Here is a 19,392-nt window from a genome sequence, read left to right as displayed (position 1 = left end):
AAAAAAACTTACCTAGATTGAAGTTTATTTACCAAGGTAACTAGGATGCTGCGTACTATGTGCTACCCTGTTTACATGGAACCCCTAGGGAAATATCTCGTTTTTATTATAAAAATTTCTTTAGTTGAAAAATTTGTGCATTTATTTCTCAAATCAATGTCCAACTGTTTTAATAATTTCTCGTATGCAGCTTAAGATTAAAATTCTTTATAGAGGGCCTTTTATTTTAGAATATGGTCTTTCCTTGGTGTCCATGGAGGACTGATTCTGGGACCCCCTCCCCATGGATACCAAAATCAATGAATGCTCAAGTCCCTGATAGAATGTATTTGCCTAAAACCTATGCACATCCTCCCGTATACTTTAAATCATGTCTAGATTACTTATAATACCTAATATAGTATAAATGTTATGTAAATAGTTGTTACACTATATTGTTTAGGGAATAGTGGCAAGAAAGTCTGTACATGTTCATTACAGATGCATTTTTTTTTCAAATATTTTTGATCCATGGTTGGTTGAATCCACAGATGTGGAACCCATGGACACGGAAAATGTACTGTGCTGCCGGAAAGTAGTAATATCAGGTGTGATGGGGGTGGAGGTAGATAGTATCTAGACTAGAGGTTTCCAAACTTTTTCAGTCATAGCATCTTTAGTGTCTCAATAATTTTCATGGTGCCTCCTAGACCAAAAGAAAAACCTAACCATTCCATTTATTAAGTACTTAGGTCTAAACAACTATTTATGTCCTACTAATTTAGTGGCTGTTTGAGAAAATATTACATATAAATTGTGAGGAAAAAAACTTTCATTTTATTCTTTTAAAGGCATAATTACTTATAAATATGTGTGTAGCTATAGGGCACTGCACAGCTTTCACACGTTGAATTCAGATTGTACACGCACTTCATTTCCTGTTCAGTTTTCATTTTCTCTTGTTACTTGCTTTTATCATAGCAACTGCTAAAAAACAGTTTTGCAAAGGTAAGATGTTATGGAAAGGAAATGTTGCGTGACTCAGGGTAGAAACTGTGGACCACCTCAGGCTAGTGGCTTGTGCAGTCTCTGATTTTGAGTCTTGTTGCTTCCTTTGGAAGTAATCCCATAGCTTCCATTCAGTTCACTGTAGTGCTTGAGGGTGCATTGGCACTCAATTTGAGAACCACAGGTCTAGACATTTCTGTTTAGTTCATTATTTGGCTGTTAGCTAAACATCCATTGTATTTATGGCACCACAAAGTTTTATGTATGTATGTGAGAAGCTCTCAAATCCATTATGTTAAAGAAACTAAGATGCTCCAACACTTTACTCCTCCCTTTTTTGAATTAGGTTGTGTCATAGTCTGGTACTGAACAGCTAAAATTTATTGCACACTTATGTCAGGCACTGAGCTTGATGAAACACTTTGCATGTGTTCTCTCATTTTCTTTTTGATTTTCATAACAATCCTATATAAAGCTTCTTCTATCAGGTTCCTCCTGAAATCCGCTTGGAGTAGATACTGTCCTTATTTTACAGATGAGGAGACTAAAGTTCAAGTAAATTAAGTGACTTGCCTATGAACATCGAGCAAGTAGTTTCAGTTCTGTGATAAAAACTTAAATTTTTAAATTTTACTTGAAGACTAGAATCTTTGTCTACAGCTACAGCCTCTTCTGTAGACACTGTGCTACCGTCCATGTGTCTACTACTGTTTTGAGAGGTACTTTTTGTGTTTCATGGTAGTCCTAACAGGGAGATCTTTTTGTTCTCATTTTCAAATAGAAACACCGAGACTCAGAGAAATTTAGTTACTTGCCAGAGTGAACAGCTGGTAATTGGAATTTGAACCCAGGTATGAGTAATTCCATCGCGATGACCAGAAGACGTTTTCTAAAATTCTGGAGTTATTTCACAGTCATTAAAGAAAGATTAAGTTGCGATAATATGTATGGCTTTTGTGTTAATTTGATAAATTGTATTCACTTAGAAATCATGCATGGTATGTGTGGCACCTCTCTATTAAACAGTGTGCCTGTTGCCCAACCACGTGCAATAACAGAGAATATATTGTGCTTATCATTTATAAATATATGTATAGAAGAGAGAGAGAATGAATGGACCCGTTTGTCAGTGGGCAGCTGACTGGGATGGAACACTGCAGCAATGCTGAAACGACAGACCCCTGAGATAGGACGGTGTGTGGAGGATCAGATTTTAAAGGCTTGTTTAGGAAGGTGAGTAAGTGCTAAGTAGTTTCTCAAGTTGAAAATTAGGAATCTCTTGATCCTGTCACTTCTCTTTAAAACCTAATAATCAAACAGGGATTCCTTTGCACTTGGAGTTGCATTTCCCTCTGGAAGAAGACAGATCTAAATCAGAGGTATGCTTCAAGTTGGCAAACACTTTAGGTGGGAAGCAACATTAGGTACTGAATGAAGTGTGTTGCATTAGTCCTGGGCTCCTTAGGACTTGAGGTGTAATTTGCAGAAGGATAGATTGGCTCATGTGAGTTAGCTATGGTTCATCTCTTGAGTGACGGGGGTGGAGTTGTTATAGAATGTAAGAATGCAAAGATTGAATGGTCAATGTGGTATTTTGGCATTCTTCCAAATCCTTGTAGCTCTCTTGGAGAAGCATAACACTGCTTTGTAGGAAAGAGAAAAGTGTTTACATCCAGAACATATTGAGTGGGTGTGCTGAGTTCAGCAGCCAGGGTCGTGTCCCTCAGGCCTACTGTTGTGGTTTACCCAGCTGAGACGCACAGAGGGTCAATACAGTCAGATTTCTGCATCCTGCCACCGTCTGCCCATTTTCATATCTGTCTTGCATGCATGCTTTCTTTTTCCTTTTTCTTGCCCACAACCAAGTCCAGCACTTAAAAGGGAATAGTGCTGCTATTCAGTTTTAATAGGAATTTAATAGGGCCTGCTTCCCAGAAATTCTTTGTCCGTAAATGTAGGTGTGCGCCCACCCTGGAAAATGCTTTCTTCTTATTGCCTTGCTTGGTGCATGCAGTGCAAATGTCACCATGCTTCCTTGTTTTAGGCTGAAACCAGACCATACACTTGGGTAGCACTTTACACCTAGAATGTACCACTGTGGTGTGAGAATATAAAACCAGGCATAACTCAAATGACATGGATTTTATTTCACATGAACCTTTTTATCTCCAGATAGACAAACATTGAAAACCTTATGCCCCAACAAGAAAGAGGTACTTCTAACTGAGGTATCTAAGGGTACCTGTTTATAATATGATTTATCTCAGCCATATTTAATAATCTATTATTTAATGTCATAGTTGTTGTGCATTGCATGTATAAATTCTAAATTTCCGTGTACCACACATCAGAATTAATTTTATTATAGGATTTTTTTTTTTTACTCAACTCATAACTGCTAAATGTGTATTGTGTATCTGTCCATGTTCTGAGTATTATATAAGGCATAAAAATATGCCAGAGAACTTTCCTTCTCATTGGATAAAAAGTGTACACATGTGAAATGGCAACCGATATAGTCACATTTGGTCCCTTGAATAAGTGCTATTAGATATAATACAAAGAAAAGGTGACCCCAAACAGGGTATATAGAAGACTCAGGTCTTGGGTTGAGATGTAGGTTTGATGGAGAGAAGGTGAGTGGGATGGTAGGAGAGACAGGTCAGGTCCAGGCCTGGAGTATAAGAGAAGGTATATCTGTACTCTGGACCTCTTTTTTTTTTTTTTTTTAAGAGAGGGTCTTCCTCTGTTGCCCAGGCTGGAGTGCAGTGGCACAATCATGGGTCAATGCAGCCTCGAGCTCATGGCTCAAGTGATCCTCCTGCCCCAGCCTCCTGAGTAGTTGGGACTGTAAGCACATGCAGCCACACCTGGCTAATTAAAAAAGTTTCTCTTTGTAGAGATGGGATCTCACTATGTTGCCCAGGCTGGTCTCCAACTCCTGGGCTCAAATGATCCTCCCACTTTAGCCTTCCAAAGTACTGGGATTACAGGCATGAGCCATGATGCCCGGCCTATCTGGAGCTTTTAAATATATATTTTTAACTTTACAGAGTTGAAGTAAACTCTGCTAGTATTTGTATAATATTTAACAACCACGTACAAATAGATAATGACTAAATTTCACACTTGCTTTTCTGGTCCTAATTATTTGTTTAAAAGGAGATTAAAGATCTTGGAGCAGAATGCCTTTTGTTTATTGAAATGCAGCTTGTGTGGCTGAGCAGAATTCTGTTAGACAATAATTATGCACCATCTGAATATAAGATACTTTATTGGGGTATTGTGGCTGTAAAGAGGACTAACAAATTCTTTTTCCTTCCAGGGACTTGGAATTTTGTAAGGATAGAAAGAGAAATCAGTAAAATAGAATGTGATTGGTGGTCCCCTCAAAAAGATCTTGATGTTGTTGAGTTGCTCTTAATGTCAGTTGTTTTGGGAATTCTTCTATTTTTATGACATCTTAAGGAGTTTAGCAGTTTAAAAAATTATGAAAGTGTTCCCTTAGACATTATGTATCAATTAACTTGTTGATTGTTGGTATTGACCATAAAAATGCCAGCAACATTAAAGTATTACTTTAATACCAGGATGTTGTACACACAGATGCAGACATTTACTTCATGGTCTTTTCCACTACCAGGAGGGGTAAGAGCCAAAAGCTAAGTGGCAGGCTAAAGGAGTGCGAAGGAGGAGAAAACTAAGAGCAGAGAAATTAATCCGCTTGTCATACACCAGAAGGCCTGCCACGCAAGACTTTCCAGCTTTCCTGCCTATCTTGGCTGGGCTTGTCTGGAGAGACACTGTGGGTTTCTGGAAACGAGACCATCAAGACTGATAAACACGTGTTGTAGTGAAACCTTAAAGTTGTCTCAGTGTTACTGTGTGTTTGGATAGTACAGAGCTTTACTTCAGAACATGGCTCCTTCATGAGTTGATAGTTTCATTTTTAATTTTTTTGGTAATTTAATCTTAGGATATCATAACTTCAGGTATCTGAGTCTCTGTTTTTAATTCCTTTATATATATACCTCGTTGCAGAAATGTGGGGTCCTCTGTTAAGTGTATGGTCAACATTTTGAGGAACCACCACACTGATTTCCATAGTAGATGTACCATTTTATATTCCCAATAACAATAAACAAGGGTACCAGTTTTTCCAAATCCCTGCCAACACTTATTCCATCCCCACCTTTTAAAATTACTCTTTCACTTTTAAGGACCCTGTGATTATACTGGTTCCCACCAAGGTAATCCAGGATAATCTTCCCATCACAAGGTTCTTAATCATATCTGCAAATCACATTTTAATATATAAGGAATATTCACAGGTTCCTGGGATAGAGATGAGGAAATCTTTGGGGGCCATTATTCTGCCTATGACAGCAAGTCTACCTCTGAAGTTGCAGCTGTTTGCAAATGAGGAGCCATGAATTTGAGGCTATAATTTTGATCATGGTTATGGCAAAAATATTCATTTTTAAGACAAAAGCATAATCTTTCTCTTGTTATTTCAGAAGATGTGACCTTAGTTGAACATAAACTTGAACTCTTTTCCTCCTTTGGTGATCCCCATCATAAGATTGAATAGTATGAGGCTGTAACCTGGGCCAAGCTTGAGTATGGAATCCAGGTTCAGTAATCATTTCCAGAGTGACTGCTGTGAAAGAGGAGAGGGAGACTAGCGATAATCTTAATGTCCTGAGAAGGGAACTACAGATATGTTGCTGGGAAAGGGCGGGGGGAGAGCGAGGCCAGGGTTTCAGGGCAGTGGGACAGGTGAAATTATATACCGCTTCAGATCAGCAGGTGATACAGACTGCAGTCTCATGGCTTTCTTGTGGTAGAATCTTGATATCCAATATGTTACAATTTGAGTTTGGTATCTTCAGTTATCAAATTGAGTGTACTCTTCAGATCTTATCACATAGAAAGTTGACATTCAACAGCAGAATAAGAACACTTTCTCTGGATTTTCATGCATTTTGCTCTGTGCCAGCAAGCCTAGTACCCTAATTTGGCCTCATGTTGTCTAATGATTGCCCACGAAGGAGTTTTCTAGCAACTCAAGTGTGGCCTCTTGTGTATCTCCCTCATTCAGCACACAAATGTGTGGATGCAGACACAGCTCCTGGCACAGCAGTTAGCAGACAGTAGGTGAAGAGTTGTTTGAAATCCAGAACATGTCGAGGAATCAGACAGCAGACCTCTAATGAAAATCAGACATGAAGTTTGAAAAAAATTGCATGAGTGATTCTTTCCATTATTCTCTTTGTGTTTCAATGTAATAGGAATCTGTATTTCAGGGGCTGGCACTTTGGCCAGAGGAGGGATGTGTGGTTTTCGCATCTATTAGATGTTGAATCACTAAGCCAATGATATGGGGCGTAGTAGGAAGATGGGCTGCGGGAGAGCTTGTCCTTCACTGCTATAGCTGCACCCTTTTGTCCTGTGGACAAGATTGGCTCTCCCACCTAGCTTGGTCTGTATTGATGATAATCTGGGCTTGCAATTAAATAAATACTATAAACATAAATATGTACATAATGAACTCCTTTTTTAATGAACTCCTGTTTGTTTCCATTTAAAAAGGATGGCAACAGTGTGACTACTTTAAAACAATAGATAATTCACATGAGATTTGGGGAATTCATTTTTGTCTATTAGGTTGTGTTTACTGGTTTAAAAAATGGATGATTTTCTAGAGGTTCATAAATTAACAAAATGGGTTGTTTTACGTGGATGGAGCCCAAAATCAAGGAGGAATGAAGACAGTGGCAAGTGCTGGCACTTCCGGTATAAGAAAACTATAGTCAGGAAAAGATGGAGGTGCATTAAAGTAGCAAATTTCAAGTGTGCCAACTACTTTACATGCGTTATCTGATTTGATCTTCTCAAATTTATGTATGTGTATTCACACACATGCACAAACATCCCGTAATGGATGTAAGTGATCCTTCTTTCATGATAAAAGAGAAATAATAGCAGACATGTTGGTTGAGTTCTCTTTAACAGCTGTATTGAGATATAATGGATACATAAAAATGGTATATATTAAACTGCATAACCTGATGTATTGATATACAGTTTTGTGTTGCTTAACAATGGAGACAGGTTCGGAGAAATAAATCATTAGGCAATTTCATCATTGTGTGAACACCACAGAGAAATGATAACCACATGGAGACATGATCACGGCAGTCAGACTAATTAATATATCCATCATCTCTCAAGGTTACCATTTCCTCCTTTTTTAGTGTGTGTGGTGAGGACTTAAGATTTACCCTCTTAGCGAATGTTAACTATACAATACAGTATTGTTAACTAGAGTCACCATGCTGTACATTAGATCTTCAGAATTTATTCATCCTGCCTAACTGAAACTTGACCAGCATCTCTTCATGTCCCCTGAGCCTGAAGTCTTTGCTCTACCATTGGTAATAACCAGTTCTATGAACTTGGACAAATGCTTTCACCTTTTTTAGTCTGTTTGGTCACCTATAAAAGAACAGAATGAATGTATCACAAGCTTCTCTTCTAGCTCTGTACTTTTTGATTATACAAAAGTTATGGAGGAGTCGTAAGAAAGCAAGCCTTCTAAGAAAATAGACTGTACCTAAGACTGTGATTGAGAGATTAGAGGTATGTCTCATTACCACAGGTTCCCCAGAAAGGACAGCTTTCTAGTCAGCTTTTATTTCCAAGATGTTACTAGATTAGGGAGAGCCTAATTTCTCCCTTTGTGAGCTTCACTGGCTACGGCGGTGATATTAGTACCCTCAATGATTCAATAAAAATAGCAGTGACAATGAAAAATGACTGACTGGTGATTCACTTTGGGGAACTATTTGGCTGCCTGCCTGAGACCTGTGCCAGGAAAGAAGCTGAATAGATTTTAGCAGCATCCTCTAGGCTAGGAAGATAATAAAATTTAGGATGCCAAGTAGTTTTTTGGACCATGAATATAGGTCATGGAAGGAAATGGATTTTAGGTGAGGGGAATGGATGGGCAGGCCATGTGCTGAATTTGCAGCCAGCCTGCTAAGGCCCTCAGCTGTTGCAATTTTCAAGTGAACTCAGGAGAATTGGTACATTACTCAGTTCCAAGTGACTTAACTTGATGTCCCAATAATGGTATAAGAAAAATGTCAATGTAGGAAGAGTTAACAGAGCAGGAGAAATCATTTACCTCGTTTGATTTGAAGACCCCTTAAAGACTTACTTTGCCTAGGTATTTCTTTGGCCGATGACTTCTCACTGCCATAGAGTAAGTTTGAAATTATCTGGTTTGATGTCCACATGAACTTGGTCTCATACCACCCACTCCTTACCTCCTGGTTTATTCTGTGTGATGCACAGCTCTTTGCCTTCTCCTGTGTTCATGCCTTTGTTCGTATCTTTCCTTTTACCTAAAATAATGAGAATAATATGAATAATATCATTTAACATACTGAGTACTTTCCGTGTACTTACTTTTTTGTACTATTTTATAGTAATCCTGCCGTATCCGTGGGGGATACTTGTCAAGACCCTCAGTGGATATCTGAAACCTTATATAGTACTGAACCTAATATACTATTGTTTTTCCTACATATACATAACCTATGATAAAGTTTAATTTATAAATTGGGCACAGTGAGAAATTAGCAATAAGTCATAAAATAAAACTATTATAACAATATGCTATAATAAAAGTTTATGTGAATGTGTTCTCTCTCTCTCTCTCACAAAATATCTTATTGTTCTCCACGAACCTATTTTAGGGCCATGGTTGAACTCAGGGAACTGAAATAGTGAAATAACAGAAAGCAAAATCATAGATGTGGGTGAGGCTACTGTACATGCATTATCCAATTTAATTTTGCCCAAACTCTATGATGCAGGTAGTAACATTACCACCATCCTTATGACTATCATGATGCTCATCACTACCACGGTGATCATTTCCATGTCACAAGTGAGGAAGCTGAGATTTAGTTTAAATAACTTAGCTGAGATGACACTCTAAATGAGTGCTAGAGTCATGATTGCAGCCCAGGTGGCCTATCTCCAAAGCCCAAACATTAGAAACCATATTGTGTCATTTAATGCCATTCTTTACCATCCTCCCCACACATCCAGGCTCAATGCATAGTATTTTCTACTTTCCATTAAAAAAAGTCATGGCTCCTTCTCTGAGGTTCTGTCATATTATTTGACATGCTCTGTTTTATATTTGTATATTCATCTTCTTTCCTTCTGCTTCATTGATGCCTCATCAAAGACTGAGTTTACCATGTATTTGTATTCTCACCTTGATTTGTTATTTGACAGAGTTTATTAAGTATATGTTGATTTGACACTGTACCTTGCTATCTATATTCAGCCCAGTCAGTTTTTTGGTTCTAGTTTATATTTTTCAACATCTTAGAATACTTCAATTAAAATGCCAGTATCTTATATGAAAATATTAATATCATGCATTTCCACCTTCACTTTTCATGCTAATGACTGTGTCTGGTTATTTAAGTGGAATTGTGGGATTGCTTAGTTCAGACAAGTCATATTTTAGAAACATTGTAATTTAAGTGTCATGGAAGGGGGATGATCATACAGACCTCTATTCTGAGTCCTGGCTTTGCCACCTACCTCATGCATGGAGGAATTACTTAACCTCCTTGTCCTCTGATTTCCTTCTCTGTTAAATGGAAAAGATAACATCTACTTGTCAGGATTATAAGACAGACTAAATTGGATAATGCATGCAAAGAGCCTAAGTGCTTGAGACATACCAGTCGGTCAATAAATGGTACATCTTGTTGTTTTTGACCCTTGATTTCGATTCTGATCTTCAATTTTGAATTACATTTACTGGCTTTTTCGACTGTGGGGTGTTTAATAATTTCATTTGCTTTAGGATTCAAATAGTGTGGTTTAAGATCACCAGTAATTAGTAGAGTCAGGATTAGAATCTAGCTAGTCTAATTCCAGAGCCCAACTAGTAAAACTAATAAATTAGTAAATCCTTGCTCACACTGCCTCATTAGAATTCATTGTGCTGCCCAGCCATCCAGTTGCAATCCATCCCATTTCCTTTTTTGTAGCAACAAGTAATGGCTCTGGGGAAGGGGACATAGGGAGTTGTTGTTTGATGGGTACAGAGTTTGTTTTGCAAAATGGAAAAGTTCTAGAGATCTGTTGCACCAAAATATTAATATAGTTATAAACACTACTTAAAGTATAAACTTAAAAATGGTTATGAGGGTAAATTTTATATTACATGTTTTCTACAATCACTGAAAATTTCTTTTTTAAAGTAATGACTCCTTCTTTTGAGTTCCTGTAAACTTTTGTATCTCTATTGTTTAAGAGCTCTAAAAGATTGTCTAAGCCATTTATTTTGTGGCGTGATTTTCCCTGCTTCCATAAGAAGCACTACTTGCAAATTCCATGTTTTTTCTCTCTAAGCAAGTGGTTATATAGTAGAAGAGTTCCTTTTATAAAATCTGGTGACTGAATGCTTGTGAGTTTTAATTTAGAGATTATAAGGCAGAGATATATTACATAAGGTGTGTTTCATACTGTTCACTTTCCCTCCTGTATGTCTCCATATCACTGTGGGTTTCTAAGTATGCTAAGTATGAGTCTTGAGGATATTTGGGTAAAAGAAGGATTTTACAAGTTTCCATTATTACCATGAAACCAGGTCAGGAGCCGATATCAGAAAACTCTGTTTTGCTACCACATAGATCTATTTGGTTGTGAATGATTTGGGCACCATCATTCTGTTCTGTGTTGTGTATGATAATCTGTGGGTGTAACTTGAGACGTATAGGCTACCATAGATGCTTCTTCACCATAATTACTTTCTTTATAAAGTACTCAGGAGTTTTGGGATATTCCATTTTTCTTTATTTTGTAGTTACAATTTCTATTTTCAAAAGGTTCTGAGATGGAAAACACATTTAAAAACAAATTAAGATTGTACAATTACGGATAAAACCAAAGTGGAGACCACACATGTAACTATCACTTGGAATAGATACCAATCTGAACTAACTGGCACCAAAACAAAGTTCAGATTCATGGTTTATTATATGTGGCAGAAGACGCTCATTTTTCTTTTCAGGAAAACGTTGCTAGAATTGAAGATTTTTTTTCCCCCAAGAATTTTTTTTTGGAAAATAATAAGCAACAGATATTATCATGGAATGATGTTTTACAAGAAACCGAAATACTGTTCAGTGTGTAGACATTGTTAATAGCTAAAGTATAAATCCTAATTCATTAATAATATTTGCAGGCTGGGCAGTAGGGCTGAGTTTGTTTGCTCTTCAGTATTCAACAACCCGTTTAATGCCTACTGTTTTCCATACTGTGCCATATGTTGGTGATTAAGAAGAACAAGAATTGTTCTTGAAGCACTCAGTCCAGTGGGAAATTTAGGTAAGCAAACAGATTGTTAGGGTACAGTGTACTAGGTGTCATATTAGAGACATGTAAACGGTGCTGTTAGAGCCCAGTGAGAGGGTATGTCTTCCTGGAGTAGTTGGGGGAAGGTTCTAATGATAAATGACATTTGAATTGATTCTTAAGTTTGCCAGGTTGAGAGTGGAAAGAAAGGAACATGTTTTACAGAAATAATGCTCTTGGATGATCTAATTTATTTTAGCTAGGAACTTGTACAATCTAGAAAAATGATAATTAACATCCACTGAACTTTTCAATTCAAATATCATATGTCTTCCATCGACCTTTGGCGATACTTGCAGGCAGTTACTTCATGATTAAGTTGTCTCAGATGCCTACAGTGCAGACATTCTGTTATATGGTCAAAGCACAGGAAATATGTTGGATGGAACAATGGATGAAAAGAATGAAAGGAGAGCCCTATGTCACAGATATCACTAAGTGTGGGTGAGGCAGAGTTGTCACCATGTTAGGAAAACGTGGAAATTGATTGATATTTTCAGCCAAATAGATGAGCAGTCCATTTTTATAAAGGCAGCAAAGGGACCTGGAGATAGAGCCAATATTTTCCTCACACAGTAACTTGGACTCATGAATTACCTGCTCAAACATTTAGCGTGGACTCCAGAGTCTTGCCCTGTACAGCACAAGAGGAATGAGTTCACTCGAAAGAAGTTTAAAAGCATTTATTACCAGCTAATCACAATATCCCTGAACTTTAACCAGACCTCTGTAGAGTCTCTGATTTTAAATAGAACTGCTTCCTCATGGTCGTTATGGAATCATTAAGCTGTACAATGTATGTCTGAGTAGCTCAGAGGCTTGGCCCATGGAAGGGGTTATTTTAGATGCTTGGTGAATGATTACCAGTGGAGCTTTAGTTTGGATGTATTGATGTTGCACTGCTACTTCTGACAATAACTAATCATGCTCAAAAAGACTTCTTAAGTCTCTTCTTGTTCAGAGATTCAGACCTTTCTTTTGACCTCCAGAATCATGTATCTACCTGCCCGCTTGAGTGTTCTCTTGGTTATCTCATAGCTATCTCAGACCTAAACAGGGTCATTTATAAATCTTATTCTTCACCAACTCCTCCAGATTTATTTTGCCTTTTGTTATGTGCCCCTCTTATTAACTGTACCCCCATTCACTTAGTGACTCAAGCTAGAAACAAGGTACAAAGCCTCCCCAGCCCTTAAGTCTAACCAGTCAGTTTCACTTAATATTTCTGACATTTGTCCACCTTTCTTCATTCAAAGTGCCATCGACCCTATCTAAGCTGCCATCATTCACTTGAACTGCTTAGTCCTGGCCTCCTACTGGCTCCCTGCTTTTGCTGTTTCTAGTCCGTTCTCTGCATAGCACTTATTGTTATCTTTGAAAAACAACTTCATTATGTTATTTATTTGCTTAAAAGCCTTCAATGGCTTCCCGTGGCACTTTAGATACAATAAAATGTATTGACCCTGGCCTGCATGTCTAGGCATGATATGGCTTTGACTCACATTTTCAACTTCATCTTTTTCGCATTCCTTGTCTTTTACTTTCTCTCTGGCTGTTCTGACCTTTTTTAGCTCCTTAAATATGGAGAGCTAATTCCTGCCTTTGAGGCTTCCCTTGTTCACTGTGCCCAGTGTGCTTTCGTCTGCCCTCTGCCTGGCCAATCCTTCTCATTTATTGGGACTCATTTGTTACTTTTTCCTGAGAGGTTTTTCCAGACTGTCTAATCTAAGACTACCCTCTGATAACCTTTCTCAAGCCTTACCAGAGTTTAAAAAGCTTTGTTTGTTTCATATGTGTCTCCCCACCATAACACAGTGCTCTCTGGGGACCGCGTCTGTTTGGATTCCCACCATGCCACCCAGCATGTTGCACACGGCTTGTACAGGGGCAGTGCTTCATAAACATTTGTTGAATGAAAGACTATTTAATCAAAATAAGAGTTAGTCTGGAAGAGGCATCTTGCCTTTCTCTTTGCAGAAAACGACAGAGCCTGCGTGTAATTCCTGTGGCGATGTTTGCCAAGTGCTTCCACAGAAATGTCTAGTAGAGTACTAATAGAAGGTCAGAAGCTATCGCCATTTTGCTCTCCCGCAAAAAAAGCTTGGTAGCATCTTCAGAGTTCCTCCTTGGGAGCCTAGCAGGCTAAGTTTAGGTCCTGTCTTTGTTCCTGTAAAGCTGTGCAACCTTGAGCAAGTTAACCAAATTCTCCCAGGTCTATTTCCCTATATTAAATGGAGAAGATTATATCTATCCCACATGCTTATTATGGGTATTAACTGAGATTACATATGCAAAATGCTGAATGGAGTGCTTGGCACCTTGGAGGAGTTCAGGCATTCTTTTTCTTATTCTGTTTATATCCCGAGATTAATGAGGACTCAAGAGGAAAATAACTCATTTAATTTATAATCTTATTGTTCTTACTTAATGCATAATTATACTTGGGGTGCTAACATGAAGGTCAACACCAGTTTAAGAGGAAAACCTCCTTCTCTCGAGTGCAAATAAGCAATGATGGACTGACCATTTACCAGTGAATAATATTAGACTCCCTCAGAACGATACATGTGAAATTCTCCTTTGCCTTATCCCAGGAGTTATTTTTTAACATTGTCAAATTGTAATAACTAATAATTACAAATATATTTTTTCCATTGTAGTTCAAGTAGATATTCCATGAAGATAGGCCATATGAACACATTTTCCCATATTAGATGTTTCTATATCTAAGAAGCTTTGGCAGTGCCATTGAAAACTCTTTATAAAGTTCAAAGCTCTTCAAAGTAATTGTCAGCTTTGAGGGGGGCGATTAAAATATTGAATATTTTAGGCCAGGCACGGTGGCTCATGCCTGTAATCCCAGCACTTTGGGAGGCTGAGGTGGGCGGATCACCTGAGGTCAGGAGTTCAAGACCAGCCTGGCCAACATGGTGAAACCCCATCTCTATTAAGAATACAAAAATTAGCCAGACATGGTGGCGAGTTCCTGTAATCCCAGCTACTTGGGAGGCTGAGGCAGGAAAATCACTTGAACCTGGGAAGTGGAGGTTGCAGTGAGCCGAGATCGTGCCATTGCACTCCAGCCTGGGCAACAGGAGTGAAACCCCATCTCAAAAATAAATAAATAAATAAATAAATAAATAAATATTTTAAAGACAGGTTATTGTAAAATCTGATGGATTAGACTCAAATAGGTGACAGATATACTTAAGGCATACAAATCTAGATGTTAGATTGAGTTTAAGGGAAAATGCTTGGGTTAATTTATCATAATCAATGGTTGATTCTCTATCATTAAGTCAGGACAGCACACTCACCTTTGCCTCTATTAAACTTGTTTCACCCTATAACACGAGAGAATAACCATGACCAGGGGAATTGTTTCTCCCTAAGCCAAGTCCTTCAGAGAGCTGGGAGCTTGAGCATTAAAAGTTCAAGACCTTTGCATTTGTCTGCTTGAATATTGACCCAGATAAGGGACTGCATTGTTTATTTAGGGATAGGTATGACTTAGAGTGTTGATGCCAGGGGATAGACAGGATGATAAATAGATGTAATACTTTAATTGACTACTTAGCTCAGTTGTTTAGCACATGAGAACTTTGGGGAGGCCAGAAGAATAGATCTGAATTCTTTCTGAGGCGTTCTTACTCTGCCATGGTCTTTTGCCAAAGATCTCACTTTGCATCCAAACCTAGTATCTTAAAAATATATATGATTGTGTCATTTGGGACATTAGATTCATGACATGTGAAAGTACCTGGGAAAATTCCATGACCAGCACTACAGAAGGTGTGCTGTGTTAAGAGGGGGGTTTATATGAGTGCTGATGTCTGGACATCTCATTTGGCTCATGATTAATTTCCTACTGCAAACTCACCTTCATAAACCAATATAGCTAAACTGAGAATTGTGGTTATTAATGTTGACATAAATGTTAACATATGTCCTCAAGGAATACTGTCATCGCACAGAGGGGACAAAAAATAGTTGAATCATTGTCTTGTTTTTTTAATCTGTTCTTTTCCTCATAAGTTGTTTATCACAGTGAGTATAATTTGAATCTATCAGTGGTTCTGGTCATTGAGTTCTCTTTTGGTGTTTTCTGTTTTGTGTCTGGTGGGGCTACAGTGCTTTACAAAGAAATTGGATACCTTGTGACCTTTTTGTTGAGTAGAAAGGGAGTCTGCCAAAGCGACAAGGCATCACCTTTGCTAAAATGCAAGTCTGATTGTTCAAAGCCGATCATCTCACGTGTCCCACCATAGAACTTCAGAGTTTCCTGCCTCTCATCTAACCGATTTGATGTTTAAGTGACTTCTGTGGGTGTTTGGGTTTAATCAGATACTAGGAATTGAGAGAAAGTCATGAAAAAACCATAGTGGTATTATTTGGTCTGCCTGCAAGTTACCAATTTGGAAGCCTGCCTGTGGAATGTGACATCTTTTCTCTCTTTTTTTTTTTTTTGACAGAATGCTATGAACCTACCTCCTGACAAAGCCAGGTTACTGCGGCAGTATGACAATGAGAAAAAATGGGAACTGATTTGTGATCAGGTAAGAAACAGTGACACTCTCTTTTATGAAAAAAGTAATGAAAGAAGAGATCCAGTGTGAATTTGATGGTATGACAATTATATCATGATTGAAAAACAAGATATTTGCTTCTGCAACAGAGATAGGAAAAAAGAAGAGAACTTCAGAGAAATAACAATATGTTTTTGTGGATCTTCTTTGGATCCCAATTTGAACAAGCTAATTATTAAAAAGACTTCTTGAGAAAATTGGGAATATTTGATTAGTGACTGAGATGCTTCCAAGAAATTATTGTTGATTTTGTTTGATTGTAAAGTACATAGAATAATACTGGGCACATAGTAGGTGCCTCTAAACTTGTGTGGCTGCCTCTGTTGCTGCTGAAGGGCCCAGATATTAAATATTGTGACCGTTATTGTTTTTATTTTCAACTTGTCCTCAAAAGATTCAGGGAAAGTTATATCAAATTGATGTGGTTTGGCTGTGTCCCCACCCAAATCTCATCTTGAATTCCCACATGTTATGAGTGGAACCCGGTGGGAGGTAATTGAATTATGGGGGCAGGTCTTTCCCATGCTGTTCTCGTGATAACAGTATAGTGAGTAAGTCTCATGAGATCTGATGGTTATCATAAGGGGGAGTTTCCCTGCACAAGCTCTTTTCTCTTGTCTGCCTCCATATGAGACATGCCTTTCACCTTCCACCATGATTGTGAGGCTTCCCCAACCACATGGAACTGGGAGTTCTCCATTAACTGTCTTTCCTTTGTAAATTGCCCAGTCTCAGGTATGTCTTTATCAGCAGTACAAAAATGGACTAATACACAAATATATCATTATCTGTTATCCAAACATACTTTATGGTTTGAATAGCTGTTATATGATGCTGTCAGAAAAAGCCTCAGCTGTAGATTTCTAGTCTAAAAATATTAATGCAAATCTTATTTGTGAAGCCTTAAAATGATGACTGTGGGGTGGTGTTGGTATCTAACATACAGGACACCCCCGGGCCACAATGCCGTGTGCATGCAAATATTAATACAAATATTAATTTTACTTCTTGGATACAAATATTAATTTTACTTCTTCTTAAGCATATAATGTGGATATAGTATATGTTATTTAGGATACATGTTACAAGAAAGGTACACAAAGTGATAGATAATGTTAAAGAAATTGATTTCCAAAAGAAACTATATGACTATGTGTGTGAGGACCTATGGAGAAATTATTTCAGGTTTCAGTTCCATGAAAAATTACCATATGGACATGGTGAATCATGGAACTGGTCATTGTTTTCCTTGGTTGCTAAGATTCTCAGAGCCAGATCTGTGGCCTGAGCCACAAATTTGGTATAAATGGTTGTAAGAGACCATTTATACCAACTACACAGTACTTCAATGACATATGTTTTACCAACCTCATCCATGGCTTCATCTAATTATTCCTGCCCACATTTTCCCTCCACACTGATTTCCTCACTGAAAAAAACTTACATGAAGTTGTAAACTTTTGTAAATTACAATTTTGAACAAGATAAATATAAATATATCAGCATTACTGGTGAACAAAGATTATTCTCGCATTGGTAACTAAACTGAAATGTTCTCTGTGCTATAGGCATTGTAGAAATTGGTGCATTGAATCTGTTCTGCTTCTCTCTAAGGAAGCAAATATGGAGTGTCAAATGCTTTCTCATGACTTGACTTTATCATGAAGTGGCAGTTCATTATTTAATTTGGGGCATCAACTTTTTCATACTTCTATATGATTGCATTAGTCTATCACTTTGTTTTGTAAGTATTTATTTAAGTGTGTCTCCCTCAAGAGTAAGTTCCTTTAGGATATAGGCCTCTAGCAACTTGCCTAGTGCTTGAAAATGTGCTTATTGAAAACATGTTGAATGAAAGAAATAATGGCTACTATGGAAGACAGTGGAGAGGAAGGTTGCATTATTGGCAGAGAGGGCAGAAGGGAGAAAGCAGTTGAAAGAGGTGGCCTGGAAGACTAAGCAGAAGTTTGCTGTTTCCATATCCTTCTCACTTTCCTCTACCTGTCAGTGTGGTTTGCTTTTGGTAAAGGAAAGCAATTCACTGCTCATTTCTAGGAATTACTTTAAAGAAAGAAGGATACCATTTTTAAATGTAATAATTCAGTGGGACTAAATACATTCATGTTGAAGATAAATATTTCTTTTTTTTTTTTTTTTATTATACTTTAGCTTTTAGGGTACATGTGCACAATGTGCAGGTTTGTTACATATGCATCCATGTGCCATGTTGATTTCCTGCACCCACCAGCTCGTCATTTAGCATTAGGTATATCTCCTAATGCTGTCCCCGCCCCCCCCCACCCCCCACCCCACAACAGTACCCGGAATGTGATGTTCCCCTTCCTGTGTCCATAGTTCTCATTGTTCAATTCCCACCTATGAGTGAGAACATGCGGTGTTTGGTTTTTTGTCCTTGCGATAGTTTACTGAGAATGATGTTTTCCAGTTTCATCCATGTCCCTACAAAGGACACGAACTCATCATTTTTTATGGCTGCATAGTATTCCATGGTGTATATGTGCCACATTTTCTTAATCCAGTCTATTGTTGTTGGACATTTGGGTTGGTTCCAAGACTTTGCTATTGTGAATAGTGCCGCAATAAACATACGTGTGCATGTGTCTTTATAGCAGCATGATTTATACTCCTTTGGGTATATACCCAGTAATGGGATGGCTGGGTCAAATGGTATTTCTAGTTCGAGATCCCTGAGGAATCGCCACACTGACTTCCACAATGGTTGAACTAGTTTACAGTCCCACCAACAGTGTAAAAGTGTTCCTATTTCTCCACATCCTCTCCAGCACCTGTTGTTTCCTGATTTTTTAATGATGGCCATTCTAACTGGTGTGAGATGGTATCTCACTGTGGTTTTGATTTGCATTTCTCTGATGGCCAGTGATGATGAGCATTTCTTCATGTGTTTTCTGGCTGCATAAATGTCTTCTTTTGAGAAGTGTCTGTTCATGTCCTTTGCCCACTTTTTGATGGGGTTGTTTGTTTTTTTCTTGTAAATTTGTTTGAGTTCATTGTAGATTCTGGATATTAGCCCTTTGTCAGATGAGTAGGTTGCAAAAATTTTCTCCCATTCTGTAGGTTGCCTGTTCACTCTGATGGTAGTTTCTTTTGCTGTGCAGAAGCTCTTTAGTTTAATGAGATCCCATTTGTCAATTTTGGCTTTTGTTGCCATTGCTTTTGGTGTTTTAGACATGAAGTCCTTGCCCACGCCTATGGCCTGAATGGTATTGCCTAGGTTTTCTTGTAGGATTTTAATGGTTTTAGGTCTAACATGTAAGTCTTTAATCCATCTTGAATTAATTTTTGTATAAGGTGTAAGGAAGGGATCCAGTTGCAGCTTTCTACATAT

The 19,392-nt window shown here is 38.0% G+C and overlaps 1 protein-coding gene across 10 annotated transcripts in view; it reads left to right on the top strand.

Moving 5' to 3' along the window:
- Positions 1–19,392, top strand: part of FMNL2 (formin like 2) — a 328,925-nt gene that overhangs the window by 177,839 nt on the left and 131,694 nt on the right. For all 10 annotated transcript variants that reach the window (XR_004370380.2, XM_032755709.2, XM_032755713.2 and 7 more), the window contains exon 2: positions 15,912–15,995. Coding sequence is in view for 9 of the 10 variants with exons in the window: in XM_032755709.2 (XP_032611600.1) it covers positions 15,912–15,995 (84 nt within the window). In the remaining variant the exon portion in view is untranslated. The remainder of the gene's footprint in view (positions 1–15,911; positions 15,996–19,392) is intronic.

The sequence above is a fragment of the Hylobates moloch genome, unplaced genomic scaffold (assembly GCF_009828535.3).
Source record: "Hylobates moloch isolate HMO894 unplaced genomic scaffold, HMol_V3 SCAFFOLD_1, whole genome shotgun sequence".
Taxonomy (NCBI): domain Eukaryota; kingdom Metazoa; phylum Chordata; class Mammalia; order Primates; family Hylobatidae; genus Hylobates; species Hylobates moloch.
The sequence above is the reverse complement of the archived record's forward strand: the minus strand, read 5'-3'. Positions and strand labels throughout refer to the sequence as shown.